Source organism: Mytilus trossulus, chromosome 9 (assembly GCF_036588685.1).
Source record: "Mytilus trossulus isolate FHL-02 chromosome 9, PNRI_Mtr1.1.1.hap1, whole genome shotgun sequence".
Taxonomy (NCBI): Eukaryota; Metazoa; Mollusca; class Bivalvia; order Mytilida; family Mytilidae; genus Mytilus; species Mytilus trossulus.
In genome coordinates, this window is record NC_086381.1 from 60,922,788 (window position 1) to 60,945,301 (window position 22,514).

At 30.3% G+C, this 22,514-nt stretch overlaps 1 protein-coding gene and 1 long non-coding RNA gene across 2 annotated transcripts; both read right to left on the reverse strand.

Moving 5' to 3' along the window:
* Window positions 1-1,868: 1,868 nt before the first annotated feature.
* LOC134684080 (uncharacterized) lies at window positions 1,869-3,392 on the reverse strand. The gene is made up of 3 exons (XR_010101163.1): window positions 3,301-3,392; window positions 2,544-2,597; window positions 1,869-1,985 (listed from the first exon to the last, which is right to left on the reverse strand). It is a non-coding gene; the product is annotated as an uncharacterized LOC134684080 (long non-coding RNA).
* Window positions 3,393-7,512: 4,120 nt separating this feature from the next.
* LOC134684818 (uncharacterized) lies at window positions 7,513-19,473 on the reverse strand. The gene is made up of 7 exons (XM_063544126.1): window positions 19,289-19,473; window positions 15,556-15,748; window positions 13,297-13,515; window positions 12,674-12,797; window positions 12,115-12,180; window positions 10,299-10,470; window positions 7,513-8,144 (listed from the first exon to the last, which is right to left on the reverse strand). Exons 1-7 carry the CDS (start codon window positions 19,344-19,346, stop codon window positions 7,513-7,515), a joined length of 1,464 nt encoding a protein of 487 aa, XP_063400196.1. The 5' UTR covers window positions 19,347-19,473.
* Window positions 19,474-22,514: the final 3,041 nt, after the last annotated feature.

Sequence of the window (22,514 nt, forward strand, 5' to 3'; positions counted from 1 at the left end):
ATATCATAAGTATGAGACCATATTTTTTTTTTATTGAAATGTATTAGTTTTTAAATACAAACTATGTCTACTACATATAAAAGAAATATCCTGGTCACATGGCATCTGTTTAATGTTCATACGCCCTTCTTCAAAATTGACAGTGAGACAGTCGAAGTTCTGATCGTTGACATTGGCAGGCAAACCTTCAAAATAAAATTCTAATATGACGTGCTTCTTTCGCTTTGTAAACAACACCGTAACAAAATTATTGATATATTTATACACAACGAAGACTCAGAATGATAATAATGGATGTTACAATATACCTCCCACGTAAATCGGTATATATCAGCACCTATTTACAAACGTTATGCTGATCTTTTGTTTTTAAAACTGAAATTGAAATAAGAATACATAACAAAAAGAGTTAATGCACAAGAGCTTTCAAAAATCTACAAATTAAAATAAGATAACACTCTGCGAAAGTTCATGAATGCTGTTAGAGCATTTAAGTCATTTCAGAACATGACGTCATAAAAATGAAAACGCTAAATCTGAAGGTTTTTCTGTAACGTAAATCATTGAAATTCGTAAACTATTACATTAAAATGATACTTTGAGGTATTTTTTTTTTATTTTCCATTCTAATGGATAATTTGCATATATTTTGATTTTAGTAAATCAAAAAAGTTACTCCTTAGTTACCAAATGTCATCTTTGGATTTGACTGTAGCTTACGAGAAAAAAAAACATATAGGTTAAAAAAGGCAAATGTTCGCTAAAGTTTTTAATTGACCGTGTTTGTCCTAATAGAATTGAAATAATTCATGAACGTCATAGATTTGTTGAAGATTTACACATGGCCTGGACCATGATATTCGTTAATTTCACCCCTCACCAACGCTCATGATAAAATGTGAATTTCACAACCCAATTCAAGTGTTTTTCAACAAATCTATGGCTTCCATGAAATATTTCCTCAACATTATACATTTGAATTTGATGCCTAAATTATTTTTTATTGTCTATTGAAGCGAGTATCTTTAATTCCTTGAAACAGCATCAATTTTGATTGTTTGTATCATCATATATTGAGTGATTTGTTATTAGCAAATATCTTTTTAAAATTGTTAGCAGTCTAGTATCATTAAAATTTCATACTATAGATTTATTTATGTTCGTGGGTACCAATTTGCATGGTTTGAGAAGACATTGTATTTTAATGGATATGTATTTTTCGTGGTTTTTGCAAAGTATTCATACAAGCATATAGAAAATGTATACGGCGTTGAATATCCTTTTTTTTGTTCTTCTGTTACCCACGAAAAAAAATAAACATTGTTAACTACAACTTTACCTTGTTCTCGCTTGTAAACATTGGCATATTGCATATCAAAAGATCCACAGTACATGTTATCTGTGTAGTCTGGGCAACTTCTATGACATCTGTTCAACATATTTTCCCTCAAGTTCTTTAACATTCCTTCATCGAAACAGAAACATTTGTAATCCTAAAACAAGAACATATATATCATGTATAAAACAAAAACTTTTTTATTGACAATGTGACAACTATTAACTTGTTTCTAACACACGTGGATGTTAGTTATACAGAAGCATACTGCCTTCGAAATTCGTCAAATACTTTAAAAAAAATTCGTAATTTTTATATAATACACATTGTTTCGAAAACCGGAATTTTAAAACGGATATTGTACATGTATAGACGTAAATCATGTTATAATACTATACGGAAATAAATGGTTAGTAAACGTACATCATCTAATAATACTATACGGACATAAATGGTTAGTAAAATTAGTTCACAAACCTTGAAAATAGTTATATCTATTTTTATAAAACGTATTCGGAACAATAACGTACCAGTAAAGCGAAGAAATTCCATTTCATGCAATGTCTTGAACATGTTTTAGGTTGGTTGTCGGTTATTCTTGTCAATTGGACTTTTGTCGAATCTGCCAATTCGATTACTCCGAAACAACCTAAAATGATAATAATAAGTTAAAATAAAGCTCCAATTACTGTTTACATAATGCATCTTTTCGTTGATTGACGACGATTTGAACAATGCCACGATTTCAAATTATTTTGTATGGTACAAATTCTCATCTCTAAACTAAAATTTTGCACCTTTGTATTCAATAGTTCATGAACTAATATACATTTCTTTTCAATTTTACTTGTTTAACAAAAGGGTCTGCAACCGACTGTTGTTTAAAGTCATAATGTTATTTGTTATATGCTGAAAGGAGTCTGTCTACAATTAATCGAACCAAATTGTGACCTTTTCGGTGTTTTATAGTAAAGTTGATATTTTAGGTCATTGTATGCTAAAAGTGAACCTTGTCCAAAGTTAAAAAAACAATATGTGTGTCAAACAAAATATAATTTGTACAAACTTACATCTTTTACACTACACATATACAACTCCGAGTACAGAAATTATTTACTACGACAACAGTGTATGTTTATTTTGCAATGTTGTTTGTTTCAATGTCATGCATCGTAATACATAACAGATAAAGGTATCATATATTTACCTAAATGAGTCATCCATTTTGTTTTCAAGGAATTTAAATCCTGTTTCGACAAATCTGAAAGAAAAACATTTCTCAAATTTAAGTTGTTTTCTACATCAGGCATAGATTACCTAAGCTGGATATTTATGAATTTTGGTCCTCAATGCTCTTCAACTTCGTACTTTATTTGACCTTTTTAACTTTTTTGGATCGAGCGTCACTGATGAGTCTTTTGTAGACGAAACGCGTTTCTGGCGTATATACAAAATTAAGTCCTGGTATATATGATGATTTTATTTAACTACATGTTTGACCTTAATATTAAAACAAACTGAACAGGTTGAGGGAATTTTAAATGTTTAAAACATAACTGCTTATGATTTAGATATTTAAAAAACACAATTGCAACATAGAGGTGCCATTATCAAGGCACATCGTTTTATCAAATTGCCACTGGTGCATGTATGCATTGCTTTTTATACAACAAAAGAGCGATGTGATGCATTGACATACAATAAAAACTGTTCTCTGCGTAGCTTTCTCCGTACTATTTTCTAAAAATGTTAACAGCTGTAAACAGTATTTTAAAAACAAATCCGTATATTGACATGAATAAAGGTATTATTCCCCATCCCTACCACTCAACCGCTAGAGAAATAATTTCTATATTAAATAATGAATTATAGATATTGACCTGAATTGCTTTCTTCAAATGATCATTGTTGATACAAATAAATAATGCTTTTGTTCTTATTGTATTCAACGAGTTTATACTTACTAAACATATAGCAAATAACAATAATGAAGAGTGTAGAATTAGCCATTGACACTTAATGGTACCAACAAGCATACATCCTATCATTATATGTGTATGCAGGAATGTCAAGTAGGAAATAATTACATCATTGTCATTAATGTTTCCAGGAAAAATTATATTTACAAAACAAATTGTTTTTCGAAAGCTATATTTATTAAGTAAAATAGTATCTAACATGATGACCGACATTTTAAGAGACATTTTTTCAATTAACCTTATTCTTTTAATTAATTGAAGTACATTTCAAACATCTTAATAATGACGAGTTGGATTCATGACCAAGTATGTTTTATCTCCTTGTCATGTAAGATAAAACTATATACAGATAAATCCACACGGGTTTATATATGTATATATAATGACATGTAAATGTAAAATAACTTTTACAAAGTAAAACACCTCTTATTCCTGTCTATGAACTGAGGAAATGATAGAACAAATAGGTTCAATCCACCATTTTCTACATTAGAAAATGCATGTATCATTCAAGATTATGGCAGTTGTTATCCATTCATTTGATGTATTTGGGCTTTTGATTTTGCCATTTGATTAGGGACTTTTCCTTTTGAATTTTCCTTGGAGTTAAGTTTTTTGGTGATTTAACTTTGTCTTAAATATATTTGCAAGAGTGATTATGGGAACACCCTTTCCAGTTTGAAAACAAATGTAGACAGGACGTAATAGTGATATTAAGACCCCAAAACTTACTAACATCTTTCAAGAGTACATTTAGTTCAATATGTACAGCAATTCTTTATCTTTGAACAACAATTAGTGTCTACAATCGGGATGTTGTCATAGTATAAAAATGGACAAAAATTTGAGACATTTAAGACATGCATACCATAGTTTCGTCAATTTCTTAATTTGCAATACATTTCATTTACAGATTTGGTTATTTTTTATTGCCAAAGGTTCATGTTAGGTTTATAAATATTTTGATATGAGCGTCACTGAAGAGTCTTATGAGAATGAAACGTTGTGCGCGTCTGGTGTACTGAATTATAATCCTGGTACCTTTTATAACTATTACCAGATTAGGCTTATCTAATTTCATGTGTTAATCTGTTATTCATTTAGCGGCCTTTTAATTCAATTCAGCAATTATTCGTATATATTTAACTCGATAAATAAGTCTGTATGTAATATCATTAATTATTATCTATTTGTTTCTGTAATCCGTTTATTGAGTGTGTTACTGATTTAGAGAAATTTGGTCAATTTGAAAAAGAAGATGTGGTATAATTGCGAATGAGACAACTATTAACAAGAGAACACAATGGCACAGAAATTAACATCTATAGGTCACCGCTTGGCCTTCAACAATGAGTAAAGACCATACCGCATAGTCCACTATAAATTGCCCCGAAATGACAATGTAAAACAATTAAACGAGAAAAACTAACGGACAATTTTATATAAAAAAATGTTAAAAAAACGAAAAACAAATACGTAACACAAACGACAACCACTGATTTACAGGCTCTTGACTTGGGACAAGAACATACATACATAATATGGGGTGGAGGACGGGGATTAAACGGGATCACAACCCTCTCCTAACCTGGGACAGTGGTATAACAGTACAACATAAGAAAGAAAAAGGTGTAACTCATCTGAACAAAATTACAGGTGGACTAACCGGTTACTGGTACATCCCAACAACGAAAAGACACTAGGAAAAAGACTAGTCAAGTAGTTATATAAACTGTTCTAATATTTTGATGTAAAAGATTGGATTTAATATTACATTGTCAGTGAGCAGTTCAAACTCTGCTAAACGTATCAAATTATACATTGCGTTTACCAGAGTCGTCATTGGTTGCAAGAGTTATTCCCAGATTCAGAGTCGGTCAAGACTCATCGTATTGTATATTGTATGTGTGTCGTTCCAGGCTAACACATAACCCAGTCACAAGATACACTCAATTCCTATTAGTGGCATTATGAAGAACAAAACAAATGAAGATGTAAACTATAAAAGGAGGTGAGACATTATTACCAATGCGACAAAAGGTCATCGAATACGACAAGCACAAGAATGTAAGGAATAACAGCTCACAGCCTTTTATCTGCAAATAAAATTCATACCATATTTTGAACATTAAATACGGTCATATGAAAACAATGTTTAAGCAAACACCGACAACTCATTGCCAACAATGCCATGTTTCGAACATAACGTATAATGCAGGGTAGGTCATGAGGTTTATTCCAGTCAATCTAGCATAAATTTGACCTTTACCCAAAGTTAATTGCAACAGAAAATTTTAAAGTTTAAATCTTTAGCATTATACTCAAAATATGCACAGATAAAAGTCCAATGAAATCTAACTTGAGGAAGACTAAAACAATCACCATTTAAATTTTCCCTGGAGATTTGCATTGAAAAGGGACATAACTCTTGCAAAAAAGGCAGAAATATCAATAAAAATTGATACAAAATTTAAACTTTACCGCTTCTATTCATCAGATGTGATACCTAATTTTCACATTATTTTTTTTCAAAATGGTTACAAAGTTTCAAACTTGTAAGTTCTCGAAAAAAAATGCAGGAAAAAAATCAAACTACCCATAACACTTCGGTTTGTACATTTCATGGGCAGAAGATTATATAATTTAGTCATAAATACGCATAATCCCATCAAAGTATCATACCAAGGAGTAAACAAAGACTCACAAAATCATTATATAATCAAAATATCTGAAATCAGATTATGTACTGGAACCTCTGGTTGATATTTCATTTTATGGAATATGTTCTATAAATATTAAAACAATTTGTCCTAGTTTTGTACCATCAGACTACTTAAGCAAGTGTTTAAAAAAACACAAAAAAAAACAAAGTACAGATCTGTAAGAAAAGAAAATCATATGAATTATATTTTTTTGTTTGTTTTGTTGTATTTATTTATACCGTTTTTGGTCTGTTTTCTGCATTGTTCAACATTTCAATGTCCTATTATCTTGACCGTCTCTTAACAAATTAACTCATTAAAGATACCAGGATTACATTTTGTATTAATGCCAAACGCGCTTTTCGTCTACAAATGACTCCCCAGGGACACTCGAATCCAAAAAATTAAAAAGGCCAAATAAAGTACGAAATTGAAGAGCATTAAGGATGAAATTTTTTATAAGTTTTTCCAAATACAGCTGATGTAATCTATTCCTGAGATAGAAAATCCTTAGAATTTCAAAGAAAATTCAAAAGTTTTGTGAACAGTTTATTTATAGATATGACCATATCAATGATAAATAATAAACAGAAGTGCTGACTACTGGTCCTATGATATCCTATGGGAATTAATACTCAATCAGCATTGGCATCGACCCATCATGTATACCAGGATTAAATTTTGTATTTACGTCAGAAGCGCGCTTCGACTACACAAGAATCACCAGTGACGCTCGAATTAGAAACACAACTACTAACCGAAAATTGAAAAAATGTCTAGCATTCTAACCAAATATGGAATACAAACCGTTTCCATTCGTTTGTTTTCACCTATTACAATCCTTGAAATGAAAAGGGGGAGACAATGTCATGTATCGATATTTCACTACTTTTATTCTATATATTAAATCAAACGAAAAAAATTATAGTTAAAAAGGAGCAAGAAAATTTGCACTCCAAACGGGAAGTCCATTACAAATTAAAAAAAAATCACTATCATTCACTAAAGCAAAACAAATGCAATTTTTATACGATCGTCCTCTTTTTAAAGTTCTGTATAAAGATCATGAAAAGATGGAGCGGTACCGGGAAGCAATCAGTCAAACATGAGTCAGGCATAATTTCATGTGTTTAAGACACGTCTTATAACTGCTATGTACCTTATGTACCTGAACAAATAACTAAGACCTTCTATTTTTAATGAATTTTTAGATAAAAAAAAAGAAACCAAGAATTGGCAAACGGTTATTTATGACTATCAAATTTCCCAATGTATAGCAAAAATAACGAACTGCAAGGAATATTAGAAAGAAGGAGGTTCATCAAAAATGACAAAATCAACCGTTGACCTTGAGATCTAATGGAAAAAAAGTGTCGTACTCCTCACTTGGTACAGACATAAACAACAGTAATGAATTTTTGAACAACAGCATATTATTAAAAGTCACAGTATAATTCTAAACCAGTAAAATCAGTATTATTCGAGATTATTCATGTCAACAGTTATAATAGTTCTGGTTATCGGTACTCTTTTCTGTACATGAACGCTCTCCCCCTGCAAAACGACCAGTTGTATCAGTGACTTCATTCAGCGTGTTTTTGATTTTTCCTGGAAATGGGCTTTCTAATTGTGAACTATGTACTATTGCATTAGTGACTGTATCGTACTTGTGTGTGTCAGCACGGGAAATCATCGGCATGTACGTGTCCTTGTTTTGAGTATTCTCGTTTTTAGGCACAGTAGAACTTGTTGTCATTGATATATAAGGATTTAAGTTGACTGTGTTCTCATACTTAATTGAATTTACAAATGTAACTAGTTCCGGGACGTGGTTGCTGTCCCTTTTCTCTCCGACAGATTTGTTAATCGTTGTGCACTTATCATCGACAAACGACATTTTAATGACATTGAATTTGTCATCGGCAATTGTATCATAATCAGCTTCAATGGAGCTCATTCTTGTATTGTTGTGTTGAGGATTTTGGTTCAGACGATTTTTCCTCAATCTTCGGTATAACTTGTTTCCGGTGCATAAGCTCAGCATCACAAAACTTGGCCCAAGTGTTACAGTGAAGAAAATTACTGATCCAATACCATATCCTAAGATAATTCCTCCCCCTGACAAACCTACAAATAGGAAATGTTAAATAACTACTACAATCTTATATATCTGCATATATTAGTATTATTATTTTGACTATTAATATTATTATTATTATTATTATTAGTAGTAGTAGTATTATTATTATTATTATTATTATTATTATTATTATTATTATTATTATTTTTATTATTATTATTATTATTATTATTATTATTATTAATATTACTATTATTATTATTATAATTAAAGATATATTAAAATGAAAATGTTGAACATTATTGAAAAGTAGATTGCTTCAAGTATTATTATTATTATTAAAACTAATATCCTTAATTCATAATATTATTAAAATTGTTATTTTTATTATTATCTTCATTTTTTAAAATTTTTTTTTTAAGGTTATGAAGATTATTATTATTTCTATTACTATCATTATCTGTATCATTAATATCAGTATCTTTATTTCAATAATCGATGTTATTATAACAATTATTTCATTATCGTCATTATTATTATTCTCATTTTAATATTATTATTTTGATTCTCAATAGTATTATCATTATTATTATTATTATTATTATTATTATTATTATTATTATTATTATTATTATTATTATTATTATTATTATTATTTTTATTATTATTATTATTATAATTATTATTTTTATTATTATTATTATTATTATTATTATTATTAAATTAATATATGTGAATATTTTCATTATCATTAATATTATTATTTTTATTATTATAACAATTATTATAATTATTAGTATAATTGTTTTTATTATTACTATTAATATTTTTTTTTTATTATTATCATTATCAGCTTTCTAATTTTATTAACAGTTATGAAGAATTTTTTATTATAATTAAAATAATTTTCATTTTTTTCATTATTAATTATTTTTGTTATCATTTTTATTATAATCATCATTATTATTATCATTATCATTCCTATTTTTATCATTTCTATAAAAATCATTATCTTTATCATTAATATCAGTATTTTTATTTCCATTATCGATATTATTATTATAATTATTTTAGTATCGTCATTATTATCATTATCATTATCAATATTATCAATTTGACTACAAGTATTATTATTATTATTATTATTAATATTAATGATATATCTAAATGAAAATGTTGAACATAAATGAAAAGTCAGGACTTGTCAAAAGCAGACCTGTCCACAGGTCTGGCCTGGGGCAGACCTGTCTTCAGGACTGGTTAAAAGCAGACTTGTCTTTGTAAGAACTTAATGGTCCTTGTTTTTATAAACTTGTTGCCTACATACCTGAATAAATTTACATAAGTAAGGTATTTTAGAATTTTATTATACATAATATACTTATCAATAATATATAAGCTTTTGCATGTTATGTGTATATAATGAACGTAAGTACATAATGCATAAAAACAAACAAACATATAACAGTGCCTCTCATGCAAGTTTTTTCCAGTATTTCTGTCATCGTCTATTTACTTTTCCATTGTGGCGTCAGATATTTTTTAATTATGACGTCAAAATGTTACGGGAATTTTGTGATGTCCAGTAATGGCGGACACATAGCAATAAGGTGTATTGAATGCAGTGGTAAATCTGTTTGTAAAGAACCAGCTGTTATTGAACAACAGATGTAAACATGGCTAAATCTAATGATATAGATTTTCAAAATGATGATATAGTTTAGCATGTTTAGTAATGGCCAACAAATGCCATTGACAATCATGAATCATCCGTGGTACAACATATGCAATAATGATCACAAAAACTGTAATTACGTACTATATGCTTCCGACTTCCAAATTTTCAATGTCTCAAAATGCCTCTATAGGTTTCGAAAATGGTAACATAAATAATAATAGAGGTAGTGATACTATTGTTGGGCAATTATAGTGTACTTGTTGGATTCATGATTTAACTCCGTTATGAAAAATTTTGACTGTTCTAGTTATTTCGTTGTTTCTTTGCCTTTCATAAAACAATTGTCGGAAGTATATGATAACGAGATTATTACATGGCCATTTCCATATCGGCCCGGGTATTATTCCTCGACGTTTATGTCTCGGGCTGATATGGGAGTTTCGAGATAATACCCGGGTCGATATGGAAAAGGCCGTGTATTAACCTCTCTATACCGAATTTGTTGGTGACAATAAACTCTTACTTGCGTCTTCGTCTTCATCCTTTGTTGGCAGCGCCTGTATATTCTGTGTACTTCTAGGAACTGAAGTTGTACATAAAACATTTATTATGTAATTGGTATATACATAACAATCGATCAATACAAAGGAAAGAAACTTCAATTGTGGATGTGTGTGTCTTACAATGTACAGTGTCTGCTTGGTTAAATTCAAGATGTTTTCATTAAATTATATGACTCATTTCTTTTTTAGCAATTGTGCACTGTTTAATACTCGTATTGTCAACAATCGATTAAAAAAAATTAATACATTTTAAGTAGATTCGAATTCGTGAATAAATGAATGAAAATATAAAATCAAATATGTATCAAGATAATGCATTGGACATCTTCATTTACACTGAAAAAAATAATACATTTTGTTTAGTTGCGTAAGCACATTGAGGAAAATATAAAATTAATTATTTAAAAAGAAATATACTTGAAAATCTGAAAAACTACACTCACTGTTAAAAATATTTTCAGGGAAAAAATATAACATCTGAAGTACGTGAACTTATCCATGAATAAACTTATCATAGATACCAGGGTTGTAATTTTATATGTACACCATACGCGCGTATCGAATATAAACGACTCAGCAGTGAAGCTCGAATAAAAAAAATGTTAAAAATGTCGAATAAATTACAAGGTTGAAGAGCATAGAGAACCACAAATTCTTATAGTTTTGCCAAATACAGCTAAGGTAATCTATTCCTAAGGTAGTATAAATCCTTATTATTTCAAAAATACGTAGTTTTGTACACAGTTAATTTATAATAATGAACATATCAATGATTACTCATGTCAACATAGAAGTGCTGACTACTGGGCTCTAGATATCCTCTGGGAAGTAAATCTCCATAGCAGTGGCATACATTGTGTTTAAAGAAGAATGTATTGAAAATATTCAAGCTAGAAATTATCTTGTCATGTTTATCATGTTTAGCTAGCTATTACAACAGGTTTAATCTGCCATTTTCGAGATAATGGCTGTCATGAGTACAATGTACGACATTCGTTTTATGTGTTTGAGCTTTGATTTTGTTATTTGGTTAGGGATTTCTGTTTTGGACTTACCTCGGAATCTGGTTATTTTACTTTTTAGATAAAATAGAGTTAACTTCATAATTTATTCAAGGACTAAAAGTATGTTTAAGAAATTTCGCTGCTCAGTTTCAAAATAAACAACTTTCCTTAACACTAGTATATTTTGATAGGGAATTAAATGAGGAATCAAAAATGCAAATAAGATATATGGGTCAATGTGCTTGTTTTCGAGATATTGCCCATTGGAATTTTGGCCGGCAAATGTTCTCTCTTGATTTTTCATAGCTTTATCATTGACCAGTTAAAGTTCTTAAAAACTATATTTTTTTTTTATAAGACTTACAAATGGCTTATAATTATATATGTAAAGATTTATAAAAAGAAAAATGGGAGTCTTAGGGCAAATTCTTTTATAGTATTCAAATGGATAAAACCAGAGGATTTCGAAAAACTGACAAAAAATCCAAAAAATGGCAAGCAAACATCCTTACGTATAGATTTATTTTATTTCCTGATAACAATTATTTGTTACCTTTGTTATGAAACACAATTAAACCGTACTTTTCATTATCATCTGAATACACCGTTACAGGTTGCGATTGTGGTTCTTTGCTGACTTTAAACACGTGCTGACTAGCTCGGTCAGTAAAGTAAATAAAGTTGGAATCTACGTCTAAGCAGTATGGGGCACGAAAAGGATAAGGGAAGGACAGATTGTTACTGAAAATGATGCTTATGTTGCTCCCATTACAGCTGGAACTCTTAATTGATCCGAGGTGACTGTCTGTCCAGTAAAGTGTACATCTTGGAGCATCATCTAAAACAGCATAAAATGATAGTAGAGTTCAAGATACAGCTTTGAAGCTATATATGCAACGAAACAAATAACTGTCCGAATGTGCATGCTTATTAAAAGTTTAATTTAGAAGTCAAGAATAATATGTTTACGCAGAGAACAATTCAATTTTTTATCGCAATTATATAAGCATTTTAGCGGCTGTCGTACAGGCGAAAGGTTTTATTAGCAGTGAAACCAGGTTTAATCCATGATTTGTACACGTAGGGAAATGCATGTGTAAATTCAGGAATATGAAAGTTTTTTCCATTTGTTTGATATTTTTCATCTTTTGATTGTACTATTTGTGATGAAACATTCTGTTTTAAACTTTCGTTGAAGGCCAGTATTAGTATCATTTCACTAAAATGGAAATGTGATTGCCATTGAGAGATCTTCCATCCAAGATACATTTTGTTAAAGTAAACCATTTGAGGTAAAAGTACGACCTTCAACATTGAGCATACATACCTACTGCTATATCATACACTTTGCCTATGCCCATACTTTCAGTAATCAACGTTTGTCTTTCGCTTCCATCTAACCTACATCTTCCAATAGCGTTATGATTGTTGTCAGTATAACTGAAATACATCATTCTACAATACAAAAAATGTGCTTATCCTTAATACCATAGAAAATGTCCAGAGACACAATATGACATTACTAGTTTGTGGGATGTAACAGATTGTGTCAGCTAAGTATAAATTGATCCTTACTGTTCAATCGCAAAATCGATTCCGAGATACCATTGCATTGGATCTGCGAAGAGTAAATGAAAATAGAAAGGTTTACACAGTGACATTTTTGCAAAAGTAGTTCAAATTTCAATAAATTTGATTTTTTGGGGGGAAAATTTGTTTAGATACGAGCAGGAATCAATGTGACCGAAACCACATGAGTCAAAAACCGAGAATCAAATTAATCGAGGAGGGTTAATTCGGTATTTAGCTACAGTGGCATATCGTTTATAACGGAACATGTATATGTGTATCCTCCTTTCTTTACGCTGTATCAAATTTATAAAATGCAAGTTGTTAAGGTTCTATAAACGGAAAAACACGATATTCATAACAAAACATAAGGTTTAAAAAATACCTTGTTCTAGAGTGTATTGCAATAGCATGCGGGTATTCAAGACTACTATTTAAAATGACAGTGACCTCTGATCCGTCTAAGTTACATCTGAATATATTGTTTAGTAATGATTCTGTCCAATATAGGTGATTTTCTATTTGATCTAATGCAATTCCTGTTGGATTTGCTGGTCTGACCACTGTTTCAACAAGATTACGTTCATTACTTGGATAACGGATTCTACAAAAAAAAATGTACGTTCATTGAATTGATCATCGTGTTCTAAAATGGTTGTCATATTGTCAAAAGATTCAAGTATGAGTTTTCAATTTAAAAAATCCATTGTGTTAGATCTAAACAAATATTTTATGTAAACCTGCAGTGTTAAACGTCCACCTCAGCTTTCATGACTATGAAGAAAAAGCATGAGTACCGAAGGAAAACTGTCAATCCTTCTTTATGATGTTTATTGAAGAAAAGGCAGAAATTATTATGGATAGAATAAAATATGTTAAGATGAATAGAGATTAAAACAAAATCTACACAATACCAAATAACAACAAAAAGGCAATTGACAGTCTACAAGTCATTATAAAAAAATAAATAAGTGAGCGACATAAACTACAGCAAAAACAACAACAATGATGATGATTTCAAGGTCTTCAGAATAGTACTCAGATATTGTTCAATATGTGTAACTCGTCGTGTTGCTTAAAGAAAGAAAGTACTGTTACGAAGCACCATTTATGACCGAACTCAGTAATGACCCGTCGAAAAGGCATTTAATTGATCAATTTAACGACATTAACTGTTATCTTGATAATATTTTTTCGTTATATAATTAAAAATGTTCTAAATATACTGCAGAAATTTACCTCTTAACTTACTTTAAATAAATCAAATTCATACGGTAATAACTGTCCTTTCCTGGATTTAGATATTTTGGTTTTAAACGGGAAACTCTACACTACAATTTACGTCAAAAGGGACAATTTTTCGTTTCCTCTTGTTAATTTTCCATTTTTAGATGATGATGTTCCTTTGGCACCATCTTACGGTGTTTACATTTCACAGCTCGTTCGTTATGCCCGTGTCTGTTGTGACGTTTTTGATTTTAACGAACGCAATATATGTATTACTGTTAAATTATTAAGCCAGGGATAGCGTTACCATAAATTACTTAAAACTTTTATAAAAATTTCTATAGATATAAAGATTTGGTTTTGAAGTTTGGTTGTACCTTTACTTATTTTAAACGGGATAGAACATCCTCATTTTTACGGAAATGTTGTCAACTGTGCTAGGAAATTTAGAAATGATCCTTGTAAACTTATCGTTCCTTTAAATAAACACTGTGATAAGATCATTGAATATTGTATTTTATTGGTATAATATTAATTTTGTTATCAGTAAATTCAAAGCAAACAAATATTACTAGTATGTTATACACATATACACACTCATGGATCTACAATCTGTCAATACCTGTAACTGGCATTGCACAAGGTCATGTATGACGTCTTTACACTACATTCATTGAATGTTGGATGTGTACGGATTGATAGTTTAGTCTTAGATTCATGTTTTTTTTTATTACTTTTAAGTCGCTTTGAACTACCTGCCAAATAACTGGGAGTACTCTCAGATCTGTTCATAATGTCTTTTTATTGTCGGGATGGACAAGTACCCGGCCACGTCCACTTGTATTTTTGTCCATCTGATGAGTTAAGACATTTTCATCTGATTTTTATAGTTCGTTCTTATGTTTTACTGTTATGCAACTGCCCAGGTTAGGGGAACGGTAGGGATCCGGCTAACATGTTAAACCCCGACACATTATTTCTGTGTGTGCCTGTCCCATGTCAGGAGCCTGTAATTCAGTGGTTGTCATTTGTTTATGTGTTACATAATTGTTTTTCGTTATAGAAGTAAGGCCGTTAGTTTTCTCGTTTGAATTGTTTTAAATTGTCATATCGGAGCCTTTTATAGCTGACTATGCGGTATGGGCGTTGTACATTGTTGAAGGCCTTACGGTGATCTATAGTTGTTAATGTCTATGTCATTTTGGTCTCATTGGCAATCATACCACATCTTCTTTCTTTTATATTTATTCATTTCTTTGTTGTTTATATATCTTAAGTTGTTTTGGTTTAGAGCCACACATCTCGTTTTATTTTACATTTGTCATTTCGGGGGCTTTTATAGCTGACTATGCAGTTTGGATTTGGTTCATTGTCGAAGGCCGTACTCGGTACATCAACGAACTTTCTTCATTTTTACCTAAATATGCTGTTTTTGCCTATTTCGGTCCAGTATATGTAACTAGTGTTTTTGTGATAAGCCATAAACCACGCTCTTCCTATATTCCTTGAAATAGGGACTGCATTTCTGTTGTTAACATCTATCAGTGATATTCCTCCGCTTTTGCCCGACAAATCATTAACATTTGCAACTAATAAGTGCTGTCCCACAACTGTTGAAATAAAATACTATTAATGAAAACGAATACTTATCGTGAATATTTAACGTATGTACCCTATAAATAAATAGACATAACTCTTTTTTATAACGAAATAGTTGAAGAAAAAATATGAAATGTCCGGCAATTATATTTCTCATCATATTTTTGTGTGTTTTTGTGTTTCTTGTTAATGAGGTTACACATATACTGTTTTTATCTATATATATAAAAGAAGAAAGTGGTGTTTAGCTTGACACAAAACATCGGATGTAAACATGTAAAACTGTTTTTAAAATTACCAATAAGCAGTTAGTCATGTTAAAATCAACGCATTCTTTCGCATAATAGAAAACTAAACGATAGACTAGGATATATCTGTTATGCACTTATAATTAACAGATATTTGTCCAACATAAAATCCACCAAAATACAACACTTCTCAAGTTCAGCCTTCATTTATCTAGAGGACAATAAATTGTTCATTGTTGATATAATTCATATAATAATTTTTCTATTCATTTATTTCTATATTTTTCTTTGTATTCTTTGAATCGTGGTCTTTGTACAGATTAAACTCGTTAAAAATTGTTCTAAGATTTAAAACAACTTTGCAATTATATTGATTCATCAGGCTGAACAGAGCGTGAGTGTTTCAGACTTTTGTTTTTCTATGTTCAACTCAAATAGGAGTTTGCTTTCCAAAACCCATCAGCTGTACATTTCAGTGAGCCTTAAAATATCTGAAACTAGTTTACAATGATTTTTGTTATCTAGTTCATATGTACCTAATTTGTTATTTGCACAATTAATATACACCTCGTTACATTATTTTCTGATCAGCGCGTCCGTCTGTCTATCTGTTTCGTTTCGTGGTAAAAAGTTAAATAACCAAAAAACTGACCTCCGATGAAAATTCAAGTCCCTAATCAAAGGACAAAATCAAACGACAACACAAATCAAACGAATGGACAACATCAGTCATACTCCTGACTTGGTACAGGCATTCTCAAATGTAAAAAAACTGGTGGATTAAACTGAGTTAGAGCGCTTAACTTCTGGCATGTATGACAGTCGAATAATTCCGTTATATTTTTGACGATGCGTGAACAAAACAGACATGGTAGATTAAATTATCAAAATAGTGATACCGTCATCATCACCGTGTCACTATCCTAGTCAGAACAAAAAAAAAAAATTATCAAACAAAGAATAACTAAAAAGGAAATATAAAATTCAACAACCACATGCATTGTTGTATACGTATTAGAATCAACGCATGGCGAGGTTCACGTCAACTCGATTACGAAGTCACTTTTTAGATGTGACTGAATGCTACGTCACACAGGCAGAGATATAAAATAGTAGTGTCGTTCAAAGTATTTGCAATACTATAATAAACACAAAACACATAAACACATTATACTAGAACAATAACATATATGTCGGGATGTTTAAGGTACACAACTACGTCCTATTTACCAAACAAATACAAAAAGTATACTTCAAAGCACATCACCAAAACAGAAAGATATTACACTTGTGAGTTTTGTGTGGACGAGGCGCGTTTTTGGCGTATTGAATTTCAAAACTGATACCTTTTGTTATCTAATAATCATGTGTTTCTTTGTCTAATACGTTCTCCTATTTATTTGTATTGTAGTCCTGAAATATTATGTTGTCATTTCAATGTTATATTTAACATTGCCATTAAAGTGCGAGGTTAAGCATGCCACAAAACCAGGTTCAACCCACCATTTTTATCTTTAAAAATGTCCTGTTCCAAGTCAGGAAAATCGTTATTGCTATACTATAGTTTGTTTCTGTGTGTGTATTCTCTTAAGGCTGTGTTCCCGTTGTGTCTTTTTTTTCTCTTATAAATTAGTGTGAATTCACATTACTATAAGACGTGTCACGGTACTTTTCTATCCCAAATTCAGGTATTTGGTTTTGATGTTATATTTGTTATTCTCATCGGATTTTGTCAAATGCTTAGTCCGTTTATGTGTGTGCTACATTTTAATGCTGTGTCGTTATCCACTTATATTTAATGCGTTTCCCTCAGTTTTAGTTTGTTACCCCAATTTTGTTTTTTTTATCCATAGATTTACGAGTTTTGAACAGCGGTAAACTACTGTTGCCTCTATTTACAAACAAAACTTTGATATTATATAATTTTGTATATCAAATTATTTTGAAATCACAATCGCACAGTAAGATAATTGCATTTTAAAAGAACAAAAACATTACAACGGGATGTTTTATAGTACAGAGTCATGTCATATGTGGCAAAGAAACGAGAAAAGCCACACGTACAAGGCATACCAGCAAATAAAGAAAAGGTTTGGTCAGAGATGAGTTTATGTTCTAATTCAAGCTAGGTACGTTTACAATAATCTGACACTTTCTGCACATGTTCATTTGGTAGATATTTGTATATGTTTAAGACCAAATAGGTATTTGACCCAATGATTGAACTACATTGTATCTTGAACAATGTACCTAACGGTACAAAAAAAAGGCTTGTTTCTTGGTAAGATTATATATACCAAACAATTCAATGAGAAACTACGCACACAGTTTCCGACGTGGTTTTCTTACTTTATGTTATAAAGATGAATAACTTGATAAACAAAATTTGTAATCAATTTCAAAATCAAATTTCCGCCTCCCTAAAATGAGATTTCATATAACGGAAATGCTGCGAGAGATACATTATATACAATGTAAACATACTAGAAAGCGGAAGAAGTCACCAAGATACTTAGTATTTTTCTTCATACGTTCTCTTGTCATTATTTAACAATACAAGTAGCTGTCACACATAATCAACTGTTATCTCGAGTGAAAATAAATACCACCTGATGACATCCATTTTTTATAGTCCAATTTAAACATCATTTGTATAAGATATTCATGATATAAGATACACTTAAATAATTCATAATATAGAACAGTAGATATAGTATACAGTAGTTTATGAATTCATAGTTTTTTTTACGGAATTCGGTTTTTAAATCTATATTTGGTAGATGAGCGTCTAATTATCTCAAATTATATATACATCGTCCGATTTGGAATACATTCTATATGTTCTATGTGTTTTTCGATTTTTGTTAATGCCATGTTTTATGTGTGCATAAAAATAAAATAGGGGATTAACATTAAATCAATATTATCAAAAGGTAGATGCATTCAAACGTATCATTCCTACGAGGAAACACACGTTAATAAAATATTAAACCAAAAAACCTGATGAAAAATATGAAACTAGGCAACACAGCAATATAGGAAACAAGAAAATAAGAAACAAAAATATTAGCAAAACAAAACGAAAAACAAATCATACAATCCCCATACTGAAAAAATAAAGCCACACAGTATAAGCGTTATGCAAAGTATTTATTCCAATTCCTTCTCATGATTTTATTATGTAATTTCAAGATTACTTTTTTCAAAATATGAAATGATAAATTCTTCTTGCAAGTTGCCATTATATTACACAAATAAAAATCATATTTTACATCTAATGATAGTATTATGAGTATAACTAACCTGCTTGTAATTGAAAATTCAGAAATACAAACAAAATACATGCTGTTAACGATGCCATTTCCGACGTAAATATCTATCGTGATACCATTAAAGATATGAACACCCCTAGTCAAGAAATAGTTATTAAAAGATTTATTATAAGTTTAATCTTAACTCTACATCGGATTACAGTTTTTCCTATAAACAAGGAAACAAATTATTAATAAATATAAGTTCCTGATAAACATCTCCTGCTTGACGAACATTGTTAGTGACTATCTTCCATTTCATAAGTTGATGTGAACATACAATTTTTATTATCTCACTATAACAAGCATATGTAGTCGTACAAACCACTTGAAAATCTATATCTATATATTAATGTTTTGTATTATTTTCGTAGTTTTCTTTATTGTACATCATTTACTATCACTATTCAATTCACACCTCAATTAGATTGGGATCAATTACAGAGAAAAAAAAACGATTTCTATACGTTTTAATTATCATATTTAAGTTTAAATAATACCTGAAAACTGACCAGGATAAATTGCGGAAAGAAGTTTAAAAAGATAAATCGATCTTCACTAATTGCAGTGTGGTTTGGAACCCATACATCCCGACATTGTTTTATTAATTCTATGGTGATTTTTATTCTTTTCTTTCTTAAATGTATGCTCTTCAACTTCGTACTTTAATTGGCTTTTTTAACTGTTTTGGATTCGAGCGTCACTGATGAGTCTTTTTTAGACGAAACGTAGGTCTAGCGTATATACTAAATTTAGTCCTGGTATCGATGAAAAGTTTATTTATTGTACTATTATTTTGTCTTTGTCTTTTTTGAAATGTTTAATTGTGTATATAGTGATTGAGGTTATAACAAAATGTTTACTGCTGCACCCCTACTGTTGACATATTTGCATATTATGTCTGGTTTTGTTTTACCACATCGTTGTCAATGTAGTTGAAATGTATGCGACTGTCTAATATATCATGAATATCAAATTGGAAAACAAAAATGAAAACACTTCAGCCATAAACTAAACCAATGCAAAGACAAACAGCAGTTCACAAATCATGTACAATAGACATATCTCCAACCAAATCAACTCAGATTTAAAATGTCCGAATTCCGATAGCACACACAAGTTGTAAAAGGAGTATGTTCGTAAGGTCCTAAAATGGCCTTCTTTTTATTGTAATTCGGATTTATTGACCAATATCACAATTAATTATAGCTAATAAAGTGATAAGTTAGGAACTAAGCCATTTTGTAAAAAAAATACATTTCTGCGTCATTGACGTCATGACGTCACAAGTTGTACTCATATTGATTTTTCACATGTCTTTAAGGCAAATTAAAACATTTATTATCTTATAACTATGAACTTTATAAATGGGACCAAATATGGCCCTTACCGAACTTACTCCTTTGATAGACCTTCATGATTTTCAATTGAATGATACATTAATGATTGGTGTTGTTATACAACTCGTCATTGAACGATTATTTCCCATCAGTACGGAAATTGGTCATCAATATGCGGAAATAAACAAATCAACTCGTTCACATGTAGATAGTTATGCATCGATGCTAATTCTTCCATTTGTCACTTTAGCTAATATGTTTTGGAATTTCCTATACTATATGTGTATGTGCCGTTTATCTGCCAGTAAAGGTTCAATTGTGCAGAATTGCTCTGAAAATTCAAGGTATGAGTTTTTCATAAACTTAATAAAGCAACTGCCATACTTCTTCGTTAGAAGTAATTAATCGAATAAGTCCAGTTTTAGAAAAATAGATGGACACTTCTTTTCTACATACATTTTGTAGGAAAAACACCCCTACATGCATATGATTTTTAGAATATATTTGTTTATTTACTTAGGATTGCCTTAAGGTAATTTGAAATATACATTCAACTAAAAAGTGCATAAATTATTACAAGGAACATTCAGCAATTGCAAATCAGACAAGTAAATCGAACGAGACAACGAGAAGTAATAACTCAAAACAACATAGTTTTACCCTTGTTAAAATCTCCAAAAACCGAGACGGGATACATCGACAACGTAAATGTGTCTTATTATATAGGATCCATTTCTATGGAATTTCAGTCTCAAGTCGATTTCTTATGAATATTGTGGTATATTAAGACCACAAACACTTGTTCACTTTTAAAACAAATGAAATATACCAGAGGGTTAGTCGAATTCATATATCGAAAATGAAGTGGCAACGCCATGGCTAAAAAAGAAAAAAAGACAAACAGAAAAATATTGTAGTAGTACACAAGACAAACCATAGAAAGCTAAAGACTTAGTTACAACAACCCCTTCAAAACTGGAGGTGATCCCAGGTGCTCCGGAAAGGTAAGTCAATCCTGTTCCACAAATGTTTGAAAGTTTCGAGGTGAAGGATAATATAGAGAAACCTTTTGGATGCATTTGACATTGCTTTTGAGACATCTAAACTTCGTTGTGTACCCAATTTAAATTTGTATTTATAGAAAGAGAAGATTGTAGTTTTGTAAGGCCGATTATACTTTAAACATCGTCCTGTATTTGAGCATGTCCAGCATAAACAGTGACAGTAGAAACAAACAAAATATTTTGATATTTGTTACTCATTCCATTTGAAGTTGATGTAGTATATCTTTTTCACCAAAAAGGGAAACAAATCATCTTTATAGCTGTCCAATGTCCCAATTAGATAAATATGGTTTAACATAGGCTTCGAAATTACTCAACGTTTTAATAACTTGTTTGCTTATAGTGCATATGTATCATTTAGATGAAACACGTCTGGTTTATTCCATTATACAATATGAAACGCAATATTTGATGAATTATTACAATTTATCAAACAGTTCACGTACACTGATAATTGATACACTCTGAACTCTCTTAACAAACCATTGTCATTGCAGTTTACCAAGTACTTTTATAGTATCGTATACTTATAGAGAAAAATCCAGATCTATTATTACAATTGATATCACTTTTACGGTCAGGATATAAAATCTTCATAACATATTATAATAGAAAGCCTCGTAATAAGTGTACGTTATTTATTTTACATGAATAAAATATCAACATGTAGATGAAAGTTAACTAAACTAAATTCAACGGAAATCCTATGCATTGAAAGTTATAACATGGTATATGGCAAATGCAGAAAAATTGACAACAGTATTCAAGGTTGATGATTCATATTTCATGCATGATTTTAAGTTCTTCGAAAATA